The 18,764-nt window shown below is 42.1% G+C and overlaps 3 protein-coding genes across 4 annotated transcripts in view; 2 read left to right on the top strand and 1 right to left on the bottom strand.

The window, feature by feature from the left end:
* LOC125266932 (cystatin-B-like) overlaps window positions 1-6,863 on the bottom strand; it is a 54,624-nt gene extending 47,761 nt beyond the window's left edge. Inside the window, exons 1-3 of one of the 2 annotated variants that reach the window (XM_048188067.1) lie at window positions 6,584-6,863; window positions 6,215-6,316; window positions 5,565-5,823 (exon numbers count right to left, since the gene is read on the bottom strand). In XM_048188067.1, the coding sequence (XP_048044024.1) occupies window positions 5,689-5,823; window positions 6,215-6,316; window positions 6,584-6,769 (423 nt within the window). In that variant the 5' untranslated portion in view covers window positions 6,770-6,863 and the 3' untranslated portion in view covers window positions 5,565-5,688. Of the gene's footprint in view, window positions 1-5,564; window positions 5,824-6,214; window positions 6,317-6,583 lie in introns of those variants that run through there. The other variant, XM_048188068.1, reaches the window with a different exon arrangement.
* A 3,305-nt stretch (window positions 6,864-10,168) lies between these two features.
* LOC125266934 lies at window positions 10,169-12,586 on the top strand. Its single transcript, XM_048188070.1, has 2 exons — window positions 10,169-10,221; window positions 10,601-12,586. Exon 2 carries the CDS (start codon window positions 10,735-10,737, stop codon window positions 11,752-11,754), a length of 1,020 nt encoding a protein of 339 aa, XP_048044027.1. The 5' UTR covers window positions 10,169-10,221; window positions 10,601-10,734; the 3' UTR covers window positions 11,755-12,586.
* A 27-nt stretch (window positions 12,587-12,613) lies between these two features.
* On the top strand, window positions 12,614-16,706 carry LOC125266936. The gene is made up of 2 exons (XM_048188071.1): window positions 12,614-16,241; window positions 16,639-16,706. Exon 1 carries the CDS (start codon window positions 12,618-12,620, stop codon window positions 13,824-13,826), a length of 1,209 nt encoding a protein of 402 aa, XP_048044028.1. The 5' UTR covers window positions 12,614-12,617; the 3' UTR covers window positions 13,827-16,241; window positions 16,639-16,706.
* The last annotated feature ends 2,058 nt before the right edge of the window (window positions 16,707-18,764 follow it).

Raw genomic sequence — 18,764 nt, forward strand, 5'->3', positions numbered from 1 at the left:
GTAACAGTTTATACTGATCACAACAGCCTGAGGTGGCTAATGAACCGTCCCAACCCCTCTGGACGACTAGCGAGATGGTCCTTGCGCCTACAGGATTTTGACTTCAACATCGTCCACAGGCCAGGTGTTCAGAATAAAGTTCCAGACGCTCTATCACGCAGCCCACTGCCACATTGTGAGGGCCCTATCGACATCCTTCCGCCGCATGCTGTCATAGCTGGATTGGACCTGCGCAGTCTTACCTCGGTCACAATCACAGACAAAGCGCAGTTGAGGCAGTTGCAAATTGGTGACCCAGTGGTTGGCAGTCTTCTTCGAAACCTTGAAGGGGGTGGTACAGATAAAGAACATGTCATTCATGATGGTCTGCTTTATTTTAGGGACCCTAAGGCAATCTGCAATCTCCACCCAATGAAGCAGCTTAAGTTATATGTCCCAACGGTAATTCGACCCACTGTACTCAAATACTATCACGACCATCCTACAGCTGGCCACCTGGGTGTGACAAAAACGCTGGCCAGACTGAGGCAAAGGTTCTTTTGGCCCAAAATGGCGACAGACACGAAAAGATATGTTGTTTCGTGTCCAGTGTGCCAGTTGACGAAGCCGAGCCAAAGAAAACCAGCAGGCCTGATGGTTCCGATAAAACCAACGAAACCCTGGGAATTCACAGGAGTGGATTTTGTAGGTCCGCTTCCCCGTACGCAGAGTGGCAATGAATATCTAATCGTCTTCATTGACTACTTTTCAAAATGGGTGGAAGTGTGCGCAGTGCGGTCAGCAACAGCTCAAGTGGCAGCGAGTAAGTTTCTTAGTGAGATATTTGCCCGGCACGGTGCACCAACCTATCTCATATCAGATCGTGGGACCCCATTTGTGAGCAATCTTTTTGAGCATGTGGTTGCTGCCCTTGGTTCTGAACACCGGCTGACAACGGCGTACCACCCGCAAACAAACGCCACTGAAAGAGTGAACCGCACACTTAAAACTGCCATACGTGCTTACGTGGAGGACAAGCACACTTCGTGGGACAAGTATCTTCCACAAATCTGTTTTGCTCTTCGAACGGCTTGCCATGAAAGTACGGGTCACTCCCCAGCAATGTTGTTATATGGCCGTGAGTTGGAGACGCCGCTTGATTTGATAACACAGCCAAGTACTGAGGGAGTGGATGATCCTAATGTGCCTTTTCCTGAGAGTTTGAGAGCTTCCCTGCAAGATGCTTACGATCACGCCAGATCTGCTTTAAGTGCGAGCCACGAGAAAAAGAAACGTTATTATGACAAGAAGCGATGCACGGTTTCATATGCTGTGGGAGACTTAGTCAGGGTCAAGACTCATCCAAGATCTGATGCTGATGCAAACTTTACTGCTAAACTGGCCCCAGTGTATGCTGGACCATTTCGTGTCTCTAAGAAACTGTCTAGTGTTAACTATAAACTTTCAAATGTTGACACTGGAGAGGATGCTGGCGTGTATCATGTTGTAAATCTGCAGCTGTTTCATTCATGGGATACAGCCAGGCCTACTGCAAGTTCCTTTGGTGATGTTGAGATGTCACTACCTTTGGATGTGAACTTTGATTCCCAAACAGACAGAGAGGAATCTGTTAGTGCTGACCAAAGTGTTGATATGGACTGTTCAAATGAACCTTTGACTCAACAATCGGATGAAAGTTCTCAAGAACATTGCACTGAACAATCACTTGACCTTGTTCCTGACAGTATTGACGCTGAAGCTGTCTCTGGCTCTCATGACTTGACACCTGACGCTGTTACTGACGAGCCCACAAATCAGGAACGTTATGGACTGAGACAAAGAAAAGCCCCTAGAATTACTTCTGACTGGTCAGTGAATAAGTGGACCAACCCCTACCATACAAAAAGGTTTGACTTGTAGTGACGACAGACCAAGGTTCAGTGTTACTTAAATGTGTTATTTGTTAATGTTCATGCATATTCATGGTTTTCATATAGGGAAAGTTGAGTGTTTCACTTTTGTTTTGTGGTCATACTTTTGTCCAGTGTTACTAAACTAATGTACGCTGTGCTAACATGTATGCTTGTACTGTCTGTACATTATTCCTCTGCCCTGGTAACTTTTCAGCTCCTTCATGTATGAGTGGTTGTTAGGTACATGTGTTCTCTTTGCTGTGTACGGCTGAGGGCAGCCTTTTTTGGCCGGGGGAAATCTGTAACGAGTAGAAATATGGTGTGGCCCCTTTAAGAACTGCGCGCTCCCGTTAAACTGTTGATGATCTGCATCTGTATGTGTGATCAGAGCACCGCATGTATGCGGGTTATTTTCATTCTTTTTCTGTTGCTCTTGTATTTCATTTATTTCTCAAGTAATGCTGTGGACGGCACAACATTTGTGACAGACTGTCACCTAAATTCCAGGGGGAATAAAGCGCCGGTTATGTGACACCCATCGCCTCTGTGAAGTCTGTCTAATAGTGAGCTATCCTTGTTTGCTCCGTAACCACCGCGTTACAATCTGCTATACTGTTATAAATATCTCATTGATTTACATTACAAGCATCAGAATCTCACTTTACTTTTTGGCCACATAAATATCAGCATCTGCACAAAATTGCATCAATTGTAAAACTGAGGTGAGATCCATATTCTCACTATATCAGAGTGTTACAACCCTAAGGTTAGTTTATGGGCCCTATTTTAACGATCTAAATGCAAAGTGTAAAGCGCACGGCGCAGGTGCACTCAGGGCGTGTCCAAATCCACTTTTGCTATTTTAACGACGGAAAACGGTCCGTGCGCCGGGGCGCATTTTTGAAATGGGTTGTTCCTATTTCTCTTAATGAGTAATGGGCGTAACGTTCAATAAACCAATCAGAGTGTCATCTCCCATTCCCTTTAAGAGTGAGATGCGCTCGCGCCATGGCGGATTGCTATTTACATGGCGGAATTTGTTGGCGGAAAAGCTGAACGAAACCGATCTGCTCGTGCGCGAAGTTAAAGCACGCGAGCAGATCATCTACGGGACAAGCAGGATATAACATTAAATAAATTATATAATTATGTATTATATAACATATAACATTATAAAATACACTGACTTATTAAACACACCGATTCAACTGTGGAGTTCAACGAGTGATGTTTTGCTGAAATTACCTGTTAAGTGGCCAGTCAATCTTTCAGTCGTCTGCGTTGGATGCAGGCTTTCAAATAGCTCCGCGCGATGAGTCAGTTAATATATATGTGTGTGTATTGGCACAATTGTTCAATTAATTAGCCAATTTCGTTCATCATTAGGGTAGAGTGGGGTAAAACGCCCCCCTGGGGTAAAACGCCCCCCACCTGTTTTTCTCAAAATAAGCACTAGAGGTAGTCAATATACATTTTCACTGTTGCTATGCACTACGTTTGACAACGGGGATAAACAAATCTCCTTGGAGAAGCTGACACCAGCGACATATTTGAAAAGAAGAGGATTACATGGCAAGCACTATAATTTTCAGATATTAGTAAACAAGTGTTTAAGAGAATACTGTTCTGCAGGATATCACAGTGATGTATGATAGATGAATAGTGAAGTCTGTAGTTTGAGAGGATATGTTATTTATAAGGAATATAATTATATTTTAAAAATTAAACATTTATTTAAAAAGTCGTAGCTTGTGGGGTAAAACGCCCCCCAGAGGGCATAGTTTCTCTCTATCATAATTACTATAATAACATATTTCTGTCTATCAAATCCTTTGTTTTACACTTAATGCAGTATAACTAGGTGGTAAAATCAAAATATTTAAACAAAATTAAAAAAAAAAAAAAAAAAAAAAAAGTGAGCATTAGGCTAGCTTGATAGCACATTTAGCTCCATATCTATGAGTTAGCTCACTGATGGAAGGTGGTAGGTGACCCAATGAAAAAACATAGTGGCTTTTAATGCATTTATTGGATATATTTCACTACATAAATATACAAATTTATAAGTTTAATATTTATTTGGGGTTTTCTGTTTGTCTTGGTGATAGTGGTGAACAAATACATCAATTATCAAATGTTAAAAATGTGGATATTCCTCAAATAAATATAAAAAATATTAAATATATAGGCCTATACATGTTGATACATTACTTGCCTTTTACTTTTAGAGATTAAAAGTGTTGATCTATGAAGCAAACTGGTTGGTAAGAAAGGGGGCATTTTACCCCACCTTGGGGGGCGTTTTACCCCACCGCTGGGGCAAAACGCCCCCTTTGTACAAAAATATTTTCAGTCAAAATACTAATTAATTATGAAGGCTGAGCAATTTTAATATTTGGTGAATAACTCCTGCCATAGTCACTCAAACCGGGATGGCAATTCTAGTCACATTTATGTTTTGTTTCACTGTAATGTCACATTTTCCTTAAGGGGGGGCGTTTTCCCCCACTCTACCCTATAAGTAGTAATAGGCTGAATTGAAAATAGGTAGCCTAATTCTAATACACGCAATGACTATTCATCATTACATTTTTATATTTATGTAGCCTACACAATAATATTCTTTTACACTGTAATCCTTTTGTTTTTAATATTTGGCATGTTTGTGTGATGCGCATCCCTGTGTGTAATAAGCAAAGTCAACGCGCACTGTGGACGCGCCCAGAGGCGCAGTTTCTACCATCGCGCTCTAACAAAAAAAAAAAATTGCGCCATTGACTTTAGACTTTAGACCAGGTTTGAGTTGGTCTATGGCGCAGTCTATTTTCAGCTCCTTAAAATTAATAGCACTTTAAAAAAAAATGTATATTAAAATTTTATCTTGTAATTTCACTTCTGCTGTTCGTTTTTTCTACAAGGTTTGTTTTTAATTGAAACTCAATATCGTGACGCTGATAAAATTGTTCTCCCTTACTCCCTTACTTTTTAAATTGCTTGTGTTTTTTCTTATTTGTAGGTCATAAAAAGGACAAAGAATGATGAATTCAATATTTGCAATAAATAGGCAATGAATGATGAATTCAATATTTGCAATAAATAGACAATGAATGATGAATTCAATATTTGCAATAAATATTTCTTTTGTGGTTTATTAAGAATTTGTAGTTTATTAAGGCAACTTTTAACCATTAATTTTGCAGTAAATATAAAATTACAGTTACTCCTAAAGATTATGATGTCTGCATTCTTAAATATACCTGTCAGATTGTCCAACCTGGACTTACTGCATTCTTAAATATATATGCATATATATATATATTAGATGGGCATTAGCATACTGTGATGATATAGGCCACATTTTATTCACATGTTTACCTTTTAAAGGGATTTCTGAAGTACTAGGGCAGTAAAGAGTTCTACCCATATTTGCTCAGCCCTACACCTGTTTGGCAATCACATATGTTTTCCCTTTAAAAAAGACATGCAGACAGTCAATTAAATCTTAAAATAAAAAAAAAAAGAATGTCAGTTTACATTATTTTATGTTACTTTTTGTTTTTAAAGATTTGGAATGAGGATTTTTAAAAATGTTTTTTTATGTTTATTATTTCAGTATAAAACTATTTTAGTAAAGTGAAGTGAATTTGGTGTTGTTCACAAACACACAGGCACTGAGGGTTTGAATATTGAGTTTAATATTGAGGAATGAAACAGTTTTCAATAGTTCCTCTATACAGTATGGCAGATGATTGTGTGTGTCTGTTATTAGAGAAGACAGACTGTTTTCTGCATGTGGTTAGTGACCAAATGGGATCAGAGGTTCACTGGCGGTTTTAGGGTGCTGGACTCCAGTCACAGTCAATTTCTCTCCATTGCAGGGGAGAGCTTGATATATCATCGCATGAACGCACTTATTCACTCCAACGTACACCTGAGAGAGAGAGAGAGAGAGAGAGAGAGAGAGAAATCTCTTCATATATAATACTCACATTGATAGCGAACTAAACGCATTAATTTTTTTATGACAGCAACCAAATTTCTGCGAGTTCTGCTACAGTGACCGTTGCTGACTAGATTTGTGTGTCCAGCAGCTCTACAGAGTTGAGAAAAGTTTTCTCTTAGCTAAAAATGCAGAGAAACTTTATACAGTGACATGATGCATTTGACCTTTCTGAGAGGACGGAAAAATTACTGGACACACCACTCTCATTTAGGACACACTTCGTTTGCTTGTTGATATTAGAAACATACAAATTGTGCCTTGAAAGAGTTTCAGTGATGTCCAAAATCCATAAAAAACAAAAAACAAAACACTCACTTACCTTCACCAGATGTTTTGTTCCAGCCACAATCTGAATCCTAAAGCTTAAAGGAATGTAAGCCTTAAGATTAGCTCCAACCATCTTCTCTATGTCTGACTTCACCTGAATAAACAAATGCACATTTTATATTCATCTATATTATTATTATTTTAATAAGATTGAATTTATTAGTTGCTATAGAGAGTCACATCTATCATTCAGATATCAGAAAACTTATGTAAAAAGTATTGTGACATTAAGTCAAAAGTAAAAGAGTTCTTTTAAAAATGACAAAAAATAATTTCCCCTACACATTTTACAGCACCAAGATTATTTTACTGTTTTAATAAAAAACTGCATTTACTACACCAGTGATTTTCAGTCTCCTACCTCATGGCAGATCTTCTTCTCCTCTGGAGTGACAACCTTCTCTGTGGTCCATGCTCCAACACCACACTCTGTATTCATTGTGCTGGTGATCAAATCCTGGATGAAATAAACTGTATTATCAGGCAGTCTGTCTGTATTAAAGGCTCCTACAAGAGAGACTTTTATTATGAAACAAATCCATATCATTCCAGTAGAGGGCAGCGTAGTTAGTTGATCGGCTGCTATTTGTTGTGTTTGGGTGTTCAGTGTGAGCTGTTAGCTGAAAGAAGGCTAATTCCAGTTAATTTCGGGGAAATTGCTGCAGATATAACCGTTGGGTGTTTGTCATTGACCACAAAGTAAGCCCCTTTGTTTATATTTGTGTTAATAGTTATCTGAATAGCTTTGTATGCATCTGTATCTTACGGACAAGCCCAGACATGTCCTGTAACAATCATTCTGTTATACAGATCAGTCATATTATTTCCCTTGTGATTTATTTCGTTCAATATGGAGATGCAGATGGTTACTATAGGTTCCTAATGATATGATGTCGATCTGTTAACTGTTATTTTGTGTTTAATGTAACAATGTTTACTTAAATGCTGCTCGATTGCGCCACTACTATCTGTATATACTATCTATATACTATCTGCATGTTATTAATGACAAATTAATGACATTAATGACGGGGGTCGTGATTATTGTTTATATATATATATTTAGTTTATTCATTATCTTTATTGTATTTATTATTTTTCAGACTATATACATCTTTGACTGTACATCTGTGGCCCTACCTTTCTCTACCAATACAAAAGTATAACCTGATCACCTGTCTCCTCATTATTGGTGCTCTGACCGGCACTCAGAAGGGTTTACTCCTCCATTACTGTAATCAAACCTAACAGTCCAAAAGCCTCTCCAACAAAATTGGTCCTTCGAGCCAGATTGAGTATTCCCATCTGACATTATGGACTCTGATGAGGAGATTATTGGAGGAGCTCGCCCTAAGCGCCATACTCGTCCTCCAGCTTACCTCCAGCAGTATGAGGTACAATATACACGAGGTAGACCTGTCACAGAGCATGATATTGCACGCACCTGGGAGGCACCTGTCCACCGGACTCCTCCCACATCCTTCCAGCCTTACACCACTCCACCTGGTGGTGACCTGGCAGTTGATTTCACTACCTCCGCACACGACAGTGAGCTACAGCATCTTCGCACTGAGCATGTACAACTAATGCAGACACATCAGGCCTTCCAGGCAGACCTGAGGGAGTTGAGAGAAGTCCGTGCGGAAGTCAGAGAATTAGTTCAAGTAGCTCAGTCCCTTCGAGCTGACCTCAGTCAAGCCAGAGGCCAGAACCTCTCACCAGGAAACTAATCCAACGCCGTGGTATGATGAGCACACTCGGGCTCTAAAACGAGCTGTTAGAAAAACTGAACGTAGTTGGAAGAAAACAAAACTAGAAGTTTTTCGCCTTTCGTGGAAAGAAAAAATGATTGAGTACAGAACGGCTATAAGAAATGCTAGATCTACTTATTTTTCAAATCTCTTAATAGAAAACAAACATAATCCTAGGTATTTATTTGACACAGTGGCTAAATTAACTAGAAACAGAGATTCAACTGCTGACGTTTCCATAGAGCACAGCAGTAATGACTTTATGAACTTCTTTACTTGCAAGATTGATAATATTAGAGAGAAAATTAAAAACATGCAACCGTCCACAGTTTCGCTTCAGACAGTGTACTGTAGTGTCCCTGAGGTAAAACTAGAATCATTCGCCGCTATAGGAGAGGAAGAATTATCTAAACTTATCAAATCATCAAAATCAACGACATGTATGTTAGACCCAATGCCGAATAAACTACTGAAAGAAATGCTTCCAGAGGTCGTAGGTCCACTTCTTGATATAATTAATTCATCCTTAACACTAGGATACGTGCCAAAAACCTTTAAGCAGGCTATTATTTAACCTCTTATTAAAAAACCTCAACTAGATCCGAGAGATTTAGTAAATTACAGGCCAATCTCGAATCTACCTTTTCTGTCAAAGATACTAGAAAAGGCAGTTTCAACACAACTGTGCTCCTTTTTAGAAAGAAATGGAATCTGTGAGGATTTCCAGTCAGGATTTAGACCATACCATAGTACTGAGACTGCTCTCGTTAGAGTTACAAATGATCTACTCTTATCATCCGATCGTGGCTGTATTTCTCTATTAGTGTTATTAGATCTCAGTGCTGCTTTTGACACTATCGATCACAACATTATTTTAAAAAGACTTGAAAACTATATTGGCATTAGTGGAATTGCTTTGGCATGGTTCAAATCGTACTTATCTGACCGTTATCAGTCTGTAGTAGTTAATGAAGAGATGTCGTATCGCTCACAAGTTCAATATGGAGTACCACAAGGCCCAGTACTAGGACCGTTGCTTTTCACTCTGTACATGCTGCCCTTAGGAGAGATAATTAGGAAGCATGGTGTTAGTTTTCACTGCTACGCTGATGATACTCAGCTCTATATTTCCTCGCGCCCTGACGAAACCTACAAATTCACAAAACTAACAGAATGCATAGCTGACATTAAAAACTGGATGACAAGAAATTTCTTATTATTAAATTCAGAAAAAACTGATATCCTAATCTTTGGACCAAAAACTTCCTCACGAAAAAACCTTGAATACTCCCTAACACTTGACGGGTGCTCCATTAAACCTTCGTCCTCAGTTAGGAACCTGGGTGTGCTCTTCGATACCAATCTTTCATTTGAAAGTCATGTTTCTAGTATCTGTAAAACCGCCTTCTTCCATCTAAAAAATATATCTAAATTACGACATATGCTCTCAATGACAAATGCGGAACAGTTGGTTCATGCATTCATGACCTCAAGACTAGATTATTGTAACGCTCTACTGGGTGGTTGTTCTGCTCGGCTTTTAAACAGACTACAGTTGGTCCAAAATGCGGCAGCTAGAGTTCTTACTAGAACCAGAAAGTATGACCATATTAGTCCAGTTCTGTCAACATTACATTGGCTCCCTATTAAACATCGTATAGATTTTAAAATCTTGCTACTTACTTATAAAGCTCTAAATGGTTTAGCTCCCCAGTACCTAAGTGAGCTCTTAATGCATTATAGTCCTTCACGTTTATTGCGATCTCAGAATTCAGGCCAGTTGATAATACCCAGAATATCAAAATCAACTGAAGGCGGCAGATCCTTTTCCTATTTAGCACCTAAACTCTGGAACAATCTTCCTAGCATTGTTCGGGAAGCAGACACACTCTGTCAGTTTAAATCTAGACTAAAAACACATTTCTTTGCTCTTGCATACACATAACACATTATCAATACATTAACATTTTTCAAATCCGTTAAAGGATTGTTACGCTGCAATAATTAGGTCGGCCGGAACCGAGAACATTTCCTATAACACTAGATATACCTGTACATCAGAATAAGAATGGCATCTACGCTAATATCTGTCTCTCTGCTTATCCTGAGGTTTGCCGGGTGCTGGATCCAGGCCGTATCCAGATCAGATGGAGAACCTGTGTCTGGACCTGACTACAACGTAGCCCAGGAGACAATGGGCCTACAGATCCAGTTCTGGCTGCATCTATAATTCAGATTTTTAATCCCCGTATCCGCTTACATATATTTATATATAATCTATTTTTAATCTCTATAATAAAAATGTATAATTCAGATTTTGATCTCCATATCCATTTACATATATTATATATATCTTCCAAGGGGTTTTTTCCCTCCTAGGACTTTTTTCCCAGTGTTAGCACGCTGGGTTTTTCTCCTAGGGGTTTTTTTCCACCCCTGGGAGTCAGCCGACATTGGCTTAATGTAGCACCATCTTGTATATGTTACATATTACCACGCTTGTTTGTACAGCTTATTTTTAACCACTTCCCTTTTTTCTGTGCTTCTAATATGTAAAGCTGCTTTGAAACAATTACCAATTGTAAAAGCGCTATATAAATAAATTTGACTTGACTTGACTTGACCAGCACAGCCATCAGCGTCACAGTTATCCAGTCCACCTGTGAAGCAGTATGAATCCACAACTGTAGTGGAGGATGGAAACTTCGCTGAGCTTCCCCCACCGCCATGGCCTGAACTTGATGTTGACCTGAGGACAAGGATGGGCAACCTCACGCTGTCTGACATGGGTGCCACTACTTACCAGCCTGTGGTGCCAGGGCCTAGAAAATATCCTTTTGCTTTCCCAGCTTCACAAGCACACTCTCATCAGCTTTATGCTCCTGATGCTTGTGGATTTCCTCCTCCTCCTACACCTAAAGAGCTTCAGGAGTTGCTAACACCTGCGGCCATGCCCTTGCCTGCCCACCACATGACAGGGCCCATTTCCCCACGATTCAGTGTGGTGCAAGCTTATTTAAGTCCTCCAGCCTTAGCACCGAAGACAGAGCCCAATCTACGACCTGTAGCACCTTATACTGGGTCTGAATTCGTGTACAGAGGACCTGCTCCTACGATCCCTAAGTTCAGTCGTCCTGATCCGGGTGAGTTCGCTCGACTCCGGATAGCTTTGGAGAACTTGCTCCCTCCGGACGGGACTGAACTTTTTAAATACCAGATCTTAGTGGATCACCTTAAGCTTGAGGAAGCCAGAATGATAGCAGATGCTTACTTGAACTCACCAACTCCATTCACTGATACAATGGCCGCGCTCCATGAGAAATTCGGCCAACCGCATCAGTTAGCCTTAAGGAGAATTGCTATTGTCCTTGAGAGTCCTGACATAAAACGAGGTGATATCTCTGCCTTCCAGAGGTTCGCTCTCCAGGTGCAGTCACTAGTGGGCCTACTGAGAACCCTGGGACGTGATGGTGAATTGGAGCTGAGTTGTGGGTCCCATGTCACACGACTGCTAAGTAAGCTTCCCCCTGAGCAGCGTGCTGAGTTTCGTCGACATATGTTCCGCCAACCTGGTACAGCCCCTAATCTGGTTGACCTTTCGAACTGGCTCCGTTATGAAACCTGGTGCCACAGTTATGATGCTGAGCCGATGTCTAAGATCTCGCACAGTAAGTCAGACTCTGGGAAGAGAACTGTGACCATCCTGCATGGTGTTGGAGAATCCCAGAGTGAAACTTCCATCCCTCGGAAGGGTCCTGTTTCACAAACCAAGACCGGTTAAAGTGAAACGTTATTGTCCTTTCTGTGACAAGACCGAGCATTACCTGAGCCAGTGTGCATCCTTCGCTAAGCTTACCTCCGATCAGGTCAGGACATGGATTCGTAGCAACAACCGTTGTTGGCGCTGCGCCAGGGCACACCATGCCGCTCAATGCGACCTAAAGAAGCCCTGCAACATCTGTCAAGGCACCCATCTCCGCCCGCTCCATGAGGTGAATGTGAATCCATCCCACGGAAAGAGGATTCAGCCAATGTGGAGAAGAGCTGCCTGACAAATTCCTCTCCCGATTGTTTCTTCCTTGATAAACCCTCTGTCTGGAGGACGAGTTATACTCAAAGTGGTTCCTGTGAATTTACATTATGAAGATCGCACCCTGGACACCTATGCTCTTCTTGATGACGGCTCAGAGAGGACTATTCTCCTCTCCACTGCAGTTAAGGCCCTGGGCATTCGGGGTGTCCCTGAAGATCTTCCTTTGCGCACAGTGAGGGATGATATACAGGTCCTTCATGGTTGCTCCATATCCTTTCAGATATCTCCCCTCTGTAAACCTCAGACCTGTTATAAAATCAATCATGCCTTTACTGCAGACCGTTTGAACTTGTCACGCCAGTCTTACCCTGTAGAACAGCTACAACAGAAGTATAGACATTTGCGGGGTCTCCCAATCCGTACACTTACGGACATTCCAACCTTTACTTCTCATTGGTTCTGATCAGCCCCACCTCATAACTCCGACAGAGCCTGTTCGAAGGGGCGGCCCGGGCGCGCCAGCCGCAGTTCACACACGCCTAGGATGGACCCTACAGGGACCCATACCTTCCATGGGTTGGTCTCCCGCACGGCAATGTCTGCTAACCTCAATGGCTCCAATTCAGGACGAACTCTTCCAGAACGTTCAGCGGCTGTGGCAGTTGGATACGGTTCCGCAGTGGGAGGGCAAAGAGGTAACCCGGTCCAAGCAAGATCAAGATGCTTTTCAGCTTCTGGAAATGAATACTCTCACTCTGGAAATGGAAGGAATCAATCGGTTGGCTACGCCCTTACTGCGGCGTAAGGATATGCCTTTGTTGAATGCACCTAAGGAGTCTGTCTTACCTACTCTTCGCAGTGTTGAGAGGCGTCTGCGGAAAGACCCTAAAAAGGCTGAGGTCTATAAAGAGGAAATGAGGAAACTCCTTGAGACTGGAGCTGTTCGGGAAGTGGTTGAGTCTATACCCGAATCACCTGAATGCTGGTACATCCCTCACCACATTGTTAGTCACAACGGAAAGTTCCGCATTGTGTTTAACTGCTCCCATCAGTACCAAGGACAAAGCCTCAATCAGTACCTGTTGCCAGGGCCCACCCTCGGTGCCTCTCTGTTGGGTGTCCTTATCCGTTTCAGAGAACATCCTGTGGCTGTGAGTGGAGATATCAAAGCGATGTTCCACCAGGTTCGTCTTCTCCCTGAGGACCGTCCTTTACTCCGTTTCCTTTGGCGGGACCTGAAGATGGATGAGGCACCCAAGATTCTTGAGTGGCAGGTATTACCTTTTGGCACAACCTCCAGTCCATGTTGTGCTACCTACGCACTACAACGCCATGTGCGGCAACACCCCCTGACGGATGAGGCGATTCGGTATTCGGTGGAGAGATGTTTTTATGTTGATAACTGCCTGCAGAGCCTGCCTACTGCTGATGCAGCTCGAAGCTTGATTGATCAACTACGAAACATCCTCTCTGGAGCTGGATTTGAAATTCGCCAGTGGGCCTCCAATGATCCTGGTGTGCTAAGTCACCTACCGTCCAACGCCCGAGCTGTGAGTGTAGAACTGCGGTTAACGCAGGAGAAGTCAGACATCCCTGAGTCAACGCTGGGTCTGAGCTGGAACTGGCAGACGGACACCTTGTCCTACAAACACCGACCTGTAGTATACGAGACTCCAACTTTGAGGAACATATATAAGGTCCTAGCTACCCAGTATGACCCTCTGGGATGGCTTCTGCCTTTCACAACTCGAGCTAAAGTCATCATTAAACAACTGTGGAACAAACAGAGAGGGTGGGACGACCCCAACCTTACCACCTGAGCTCCTCCAGTCTTGGAATGCATGGGAGGAGGAACTCCAATACCTTCCTTGTATCACCTTTCCCCGGCCTTATGTTCCTGCTGAAGTTGGAATGGATGGAGCTACTCATGAAGTGCATATCTTCTCGGATGCCTCTGAGCAGGCATATGGAGCGGTGGCTTACCTCCGGACTACCGACCAGGAAGGTCAGACCTACCTGTCCTTTATTCTGGCACGCTCCCGTGTCACTCCTAAACGAGCTCACTCCATTCCGAGGCTGGAACTCTGCGGAAGTCTAGTTGCAGCACAGTTGGCTAAGTTACTTGAGAACGAGTTGACCCTATGCATCAAGTCCATTTCCCTATGGACAGACTCTACCACAGTTCTCCAATGGTTGAATTCGGAGTCTTGTAGATACAGAGTCTTTGTGGGAAATAGAATTTCTGAGATCCAGGAGCTGACGGAAAAATGTTCTTGGCGTTATGTAAGCTCCACGGACAACCCTGCTGACGATCTCACGAAAGGGAAACCTCTCCAATATCTTGCTGCACCAAACCGTTGGTCTCAAGGACCCTCCTTCCTCCTCCAGGATTCCAAAGAATGGCCAGTAATCCCTAAAACTGAGGCCATGGAAGACAAGGCCGAACTGCGGAAATCTGCCTTCTGTGGGACCAATACTTTATCTCCTTCGTCTGGTCACCCTGATGGATGGAACTACAGCACCTGGCAGGAGCTATTGGAATGTTACTGCCCTGGAGCTTCGAGCTGGCCTTGCTCCAGGGACTTCTCCAGAGGCTGAGGATTACTGCCAGGCTGAGGTTCATATCCTCAAACGTGTGCAGCAAGAATCCTTTCCTGAGGATTACAAGCTGTTACAAATGGGAAAGTCGGTCAGGTCCAGAAGTCGACTGGTTACCCTAGCCCCTGAAATGGATCTGTCCAGTGGTCTGATCAGGGTAGGAGGTCGTTTGAGGAGAGTTGCAGGCATTGAGGAACTCCGTTTTACATCCTGTGGTCCTAGATCCTAATCATCCAGTCACCCGTTTGATCATTCACCATTATGACCATCAGTTACATCATTCTGGATCGGAACGGCTGTTCGCGGAAATACGGAGATACTACTGGGTTCTGCGTGGCCGCGAAGCTGTCCGGCGGTTTCAACATGATTGTCCAGAATGTCAACGGTGGAGGGCCCAGCCGACAATCCCTAAGATGGCGGATCTACCCTCTGCGTGCCTTCGGCTCCACAAACCTGCCTTCCATTCTTGTGGAGTGGACTGCTTTGGCCCCCTGTTGGTCAAAATTGGAAGACGGACAGAGAAGCGATGGGGTATTCTCTTTAAATGTCTGACCACCAGAGCAGTCCATTTAGACCTACTCCCTAGCATGAGTACAGACTCATTCCTCATGGCTCTTAGAAGGTTTGTGGCGAGAAGAGGGACACCAGCTGAGTTATGGTCGGATCGAGGTACGAACTTCCGCGGAGGTGAAAGGGAGTTACTGGGAAGTTTATGCCGCACTGGTTCCTAACCTACAGCGTCAGCTTGCCCGCCAGAGGATCCACTTCCACTTTAATCCCCCATCGGCCCCTCACTTTGCTGGAGTTTGGGAGAGGGAGGTTAGATCCGTTAAATCGGCCTTGTACACAGTTTTGGGTTCACAGTCAGTTCCTGAGGAAGTCTTAATGACAGTCTTGCTGGAAGTGGAAGCCATCCTGAACTCAAAACCCTTGGGGTATGTTTCGTCAGACGTGGCTGATGCTGACCCGGTAACGCCAAATAGTCTCCTGATGGGGCGGCCCGATGGATCTCTACCTCAGGTAGTTTATCCAGAATCAGAGATATTGAGTCGTCGGCTCTGGAGGCATTCTCAGGTCCTAGCTGACCGATTCTGGACCAGGTTCATAAGGGACTATCTTCCTGGCCTCCAAACGCGGCAGAAATGGCAAGCTTCTCCTCCTGACTTGAAGGAGAAAACATTTGTTTTAATTGTAGACCCCCAACTACCGCGGGGCTTATGGCCTGTAGGACAAGTAGTCAAGACCCACCTAAGCCCAGATGGTCATATCAGGTCAGCTGATGTGGAGATAAAGGGCCAAGTTTATACCAGACCGGTAGCCCGCCTGGTCATCCTGCCGGCCTTACCAAAGGATGGACTTAACGCCCCCAACCCTGATTAGTTGAGTCGCCTTTACAGGAAGCAAAGATGCACCGCATCTTTGGGGGCGGCTGTATTAAAGGCTCCTACAAGAGAGACTTTTATTATGAAACAAATCCATATCATTCCAGTAGAGGGCAGCGTAGTTAGTTGATCGGCTGCTATTTGTTGTGTTTGGGTGTTCAGTGTGAGCTGTTAGCTGAAAGAACGGCTAATTCCAGTTAATTTCGGGGAAATTGCTGCAGATGTAACCGTTGGGTGTTTGTCATTGACCACAAAGTAAGCCCCTTTGTTTATATTTGTGTTAATAGTTATCTGAATAGCTTTGTATGCATCTGTATCTTACGGACAAGCCCAGACATGTCCTGTAACAATCATTCTGTTATACAGATCAGTCATATTATTTCCCTTGTGATTTATTTCGTTCAATATGGAGATGCAGATGGTTACTATAGGTTCCTAATGATATGATGTCGATCTGTTAACTGTTATTTTGTGTTTAATGTAACAATGTTTACTTAAATGCTGCTCGATTGCGCCACTACTATCTGTATATAGGCACTGCATGTTATTAATGACAAATTAATGACATTAATGACGGGGATCGTGATTATTGTTTATATATATATATATATTTAGTTTATTCATTATCTTTATTGTATTTATTAATTTTCAGACTATATACATCTTTGACTGTACATCTGTGGCCCTACCTTTCTCTACCAATACAAAAGTATAACCTGATCACCTGTCTCCTCATTATTGGTGCTCTGACCGGCACTCAGAAGGGTTTACTCCTCCATTACTGTAATCAAACCTAACAGTCCAAAAGCCTCTCCAACACTGTCTCACAGATTGATTCTGATCCACTATTTATGCTCCCAAAAGCACATGACATGAGTCGTCATTTTAATTCAGTCTGTTGTGTAATATTCAGTTCCAGTGAAAAGCTGTTCCAGTGGGTTTGAATATTCATGATATTTCCCTTGTTGTGGGCATGTCAAGGCGTGAACAAATGGAGCTGAAAATATTAGGGTGCACTACTATGAAAATCACTCTGCTTCAGTGAGACATCAATAAGAAAAAGTATAATTTCATAGATATCGTCAATAATAGTAGTTTAAATTAAAATATGTGTAAACTTAATACATGACTTAGATTATTTATCAAAATCTTGTAATTTAAATTTAATGTAATATTTATTAATTAAATGGTTGCTCTAAGCGATGTCATGCGTTTTTAGGCCAAAACATTTTTTTGGGAGGAGGGAGGGTCTAGCTAGCCTCTGTTTTGTTTGACAACACTTCGAACGTCAACAGGAAGTTACTCCACCTAGGATCACTTAGAGCACCTTTAATCTCAGTGTGCTCCCTTTAAGCTCATCCACATTAAACGTCTATGTAAATACTTCATAAACAGACTTTAAATATTAACTGATAGTTGTCACTTTAAGTTAATCTTTATAAAATAATTAATTACTTATTTTCACAGCCTTAAAGGGTTAGTTCACCCGAAAATAAAAATTACCCCATGATTTAAAGGATTAGTCCACTTTTAAATAAACTTTTCCTGATAATTTACTCACCCCCATGTCATCCAAGATGTTCATGTCTTTCTTTCTTCAGTCGAAAAGAAATTAAGGTTTTTGATGAAAACATTCCAGGATTTTTCTCCATATAGTGGACTTCAATGGGCACCAAACATTTGAAGGTCAAAAATTAATTTCACTGCAGCTTCAAATTGTTCTACACGATCCCAGATGAGAAATAAGTGTCTTATCTAGTGAAACCAGCTCTCATTTTCTGAAAAAAATTGAAAATTATATTTTTGCTATTGTCCTTGCTTGCTTACCTAGTCTGTTGATTCAGCTGTGCACAGATCCAGACATTCTGCCCTTGTCTAATGCCTTTCATAATGTTGGGAACATGGGCTGGCATATGTAAATATTGGGGGCGTACATATTAATGATCCCGGCTGTTACGTAACAGTCGGTGTTATGTTGAGATTCGCCTGTTCTTCGGAGGTCTTTTAAACAAATGAGATTTATATAAGAAGGAGGAAACAATGGAGTTTGAGACTCACTGTATGTCTTTTCCATGTACTGAACTCTTGTTATTTAACTATGCCGAGGTAAATTCAATTTTTGAATCTAGGGCACCTTTAAGCATTTACCTTATCTGAGAGAAATGTAGCAGCGCGTTGATCTGACAGTCTCTTCATAGGAAGATAACAAACGGCTTTCGCCAATTGATGACACACGACGATTCTCTGCTGTTATTTTGGTGGTTTGCTTCACGATGTGAGTACAGGACTCTTTTACTTCACTGCCCCTTGTTGGAAGACATTATTTTTATTGTTTCGTCTCCTGCTTCTTGAATCTCGCGCCACCTTTTTTTATTGCTTCATAAGCTCTATGTATCATTTCCATAAATATTCATGCTTAAAGGATTAGTTCACTTTTAAATAAACTTTTGCTGATAATTTACTCACCCCCATGTCATCCAAGATGTCCATGTCTTTCTTTCTTCAGTCGAAAAGAAATTAAGGTTTTTGATGTAAACATTCTAGGATTTTTCTCCATATCATTCATTTCAATGGGCACCAAATGGTTGAAGATCCAAATGGCAGCTTCAGTGCAGCTTCAAAGGGTCTTATCTAGCGAAACGATTGGTCATTTAAAAAAAAAAAAAAATTAAAAAGTTTAAGTTTTATAAGCACAAATGCTGGCTTTGCTCTTTTCTCCGATGCGCTTTCGTGACGTCACGTAATACGCAATTACGTTGAAAAGGTCACGGTTGACGT

The sequence above is a fragment of the Megalobrama amblycephala genome, linkage group LG4 (genome assembly GCF_018812025.1).
Source record: "Megalobrama amblycephala isolate DHTTF-2021 linkage group LG4, ASM1881202v1, whole genome shotgun sequence".
NCBI lineage: Eukaryota > Metazoa > Chordata > Actinopteri > Cypriniformes > Xenocyprididae > Megalobrama > Megalobrama amblycephala.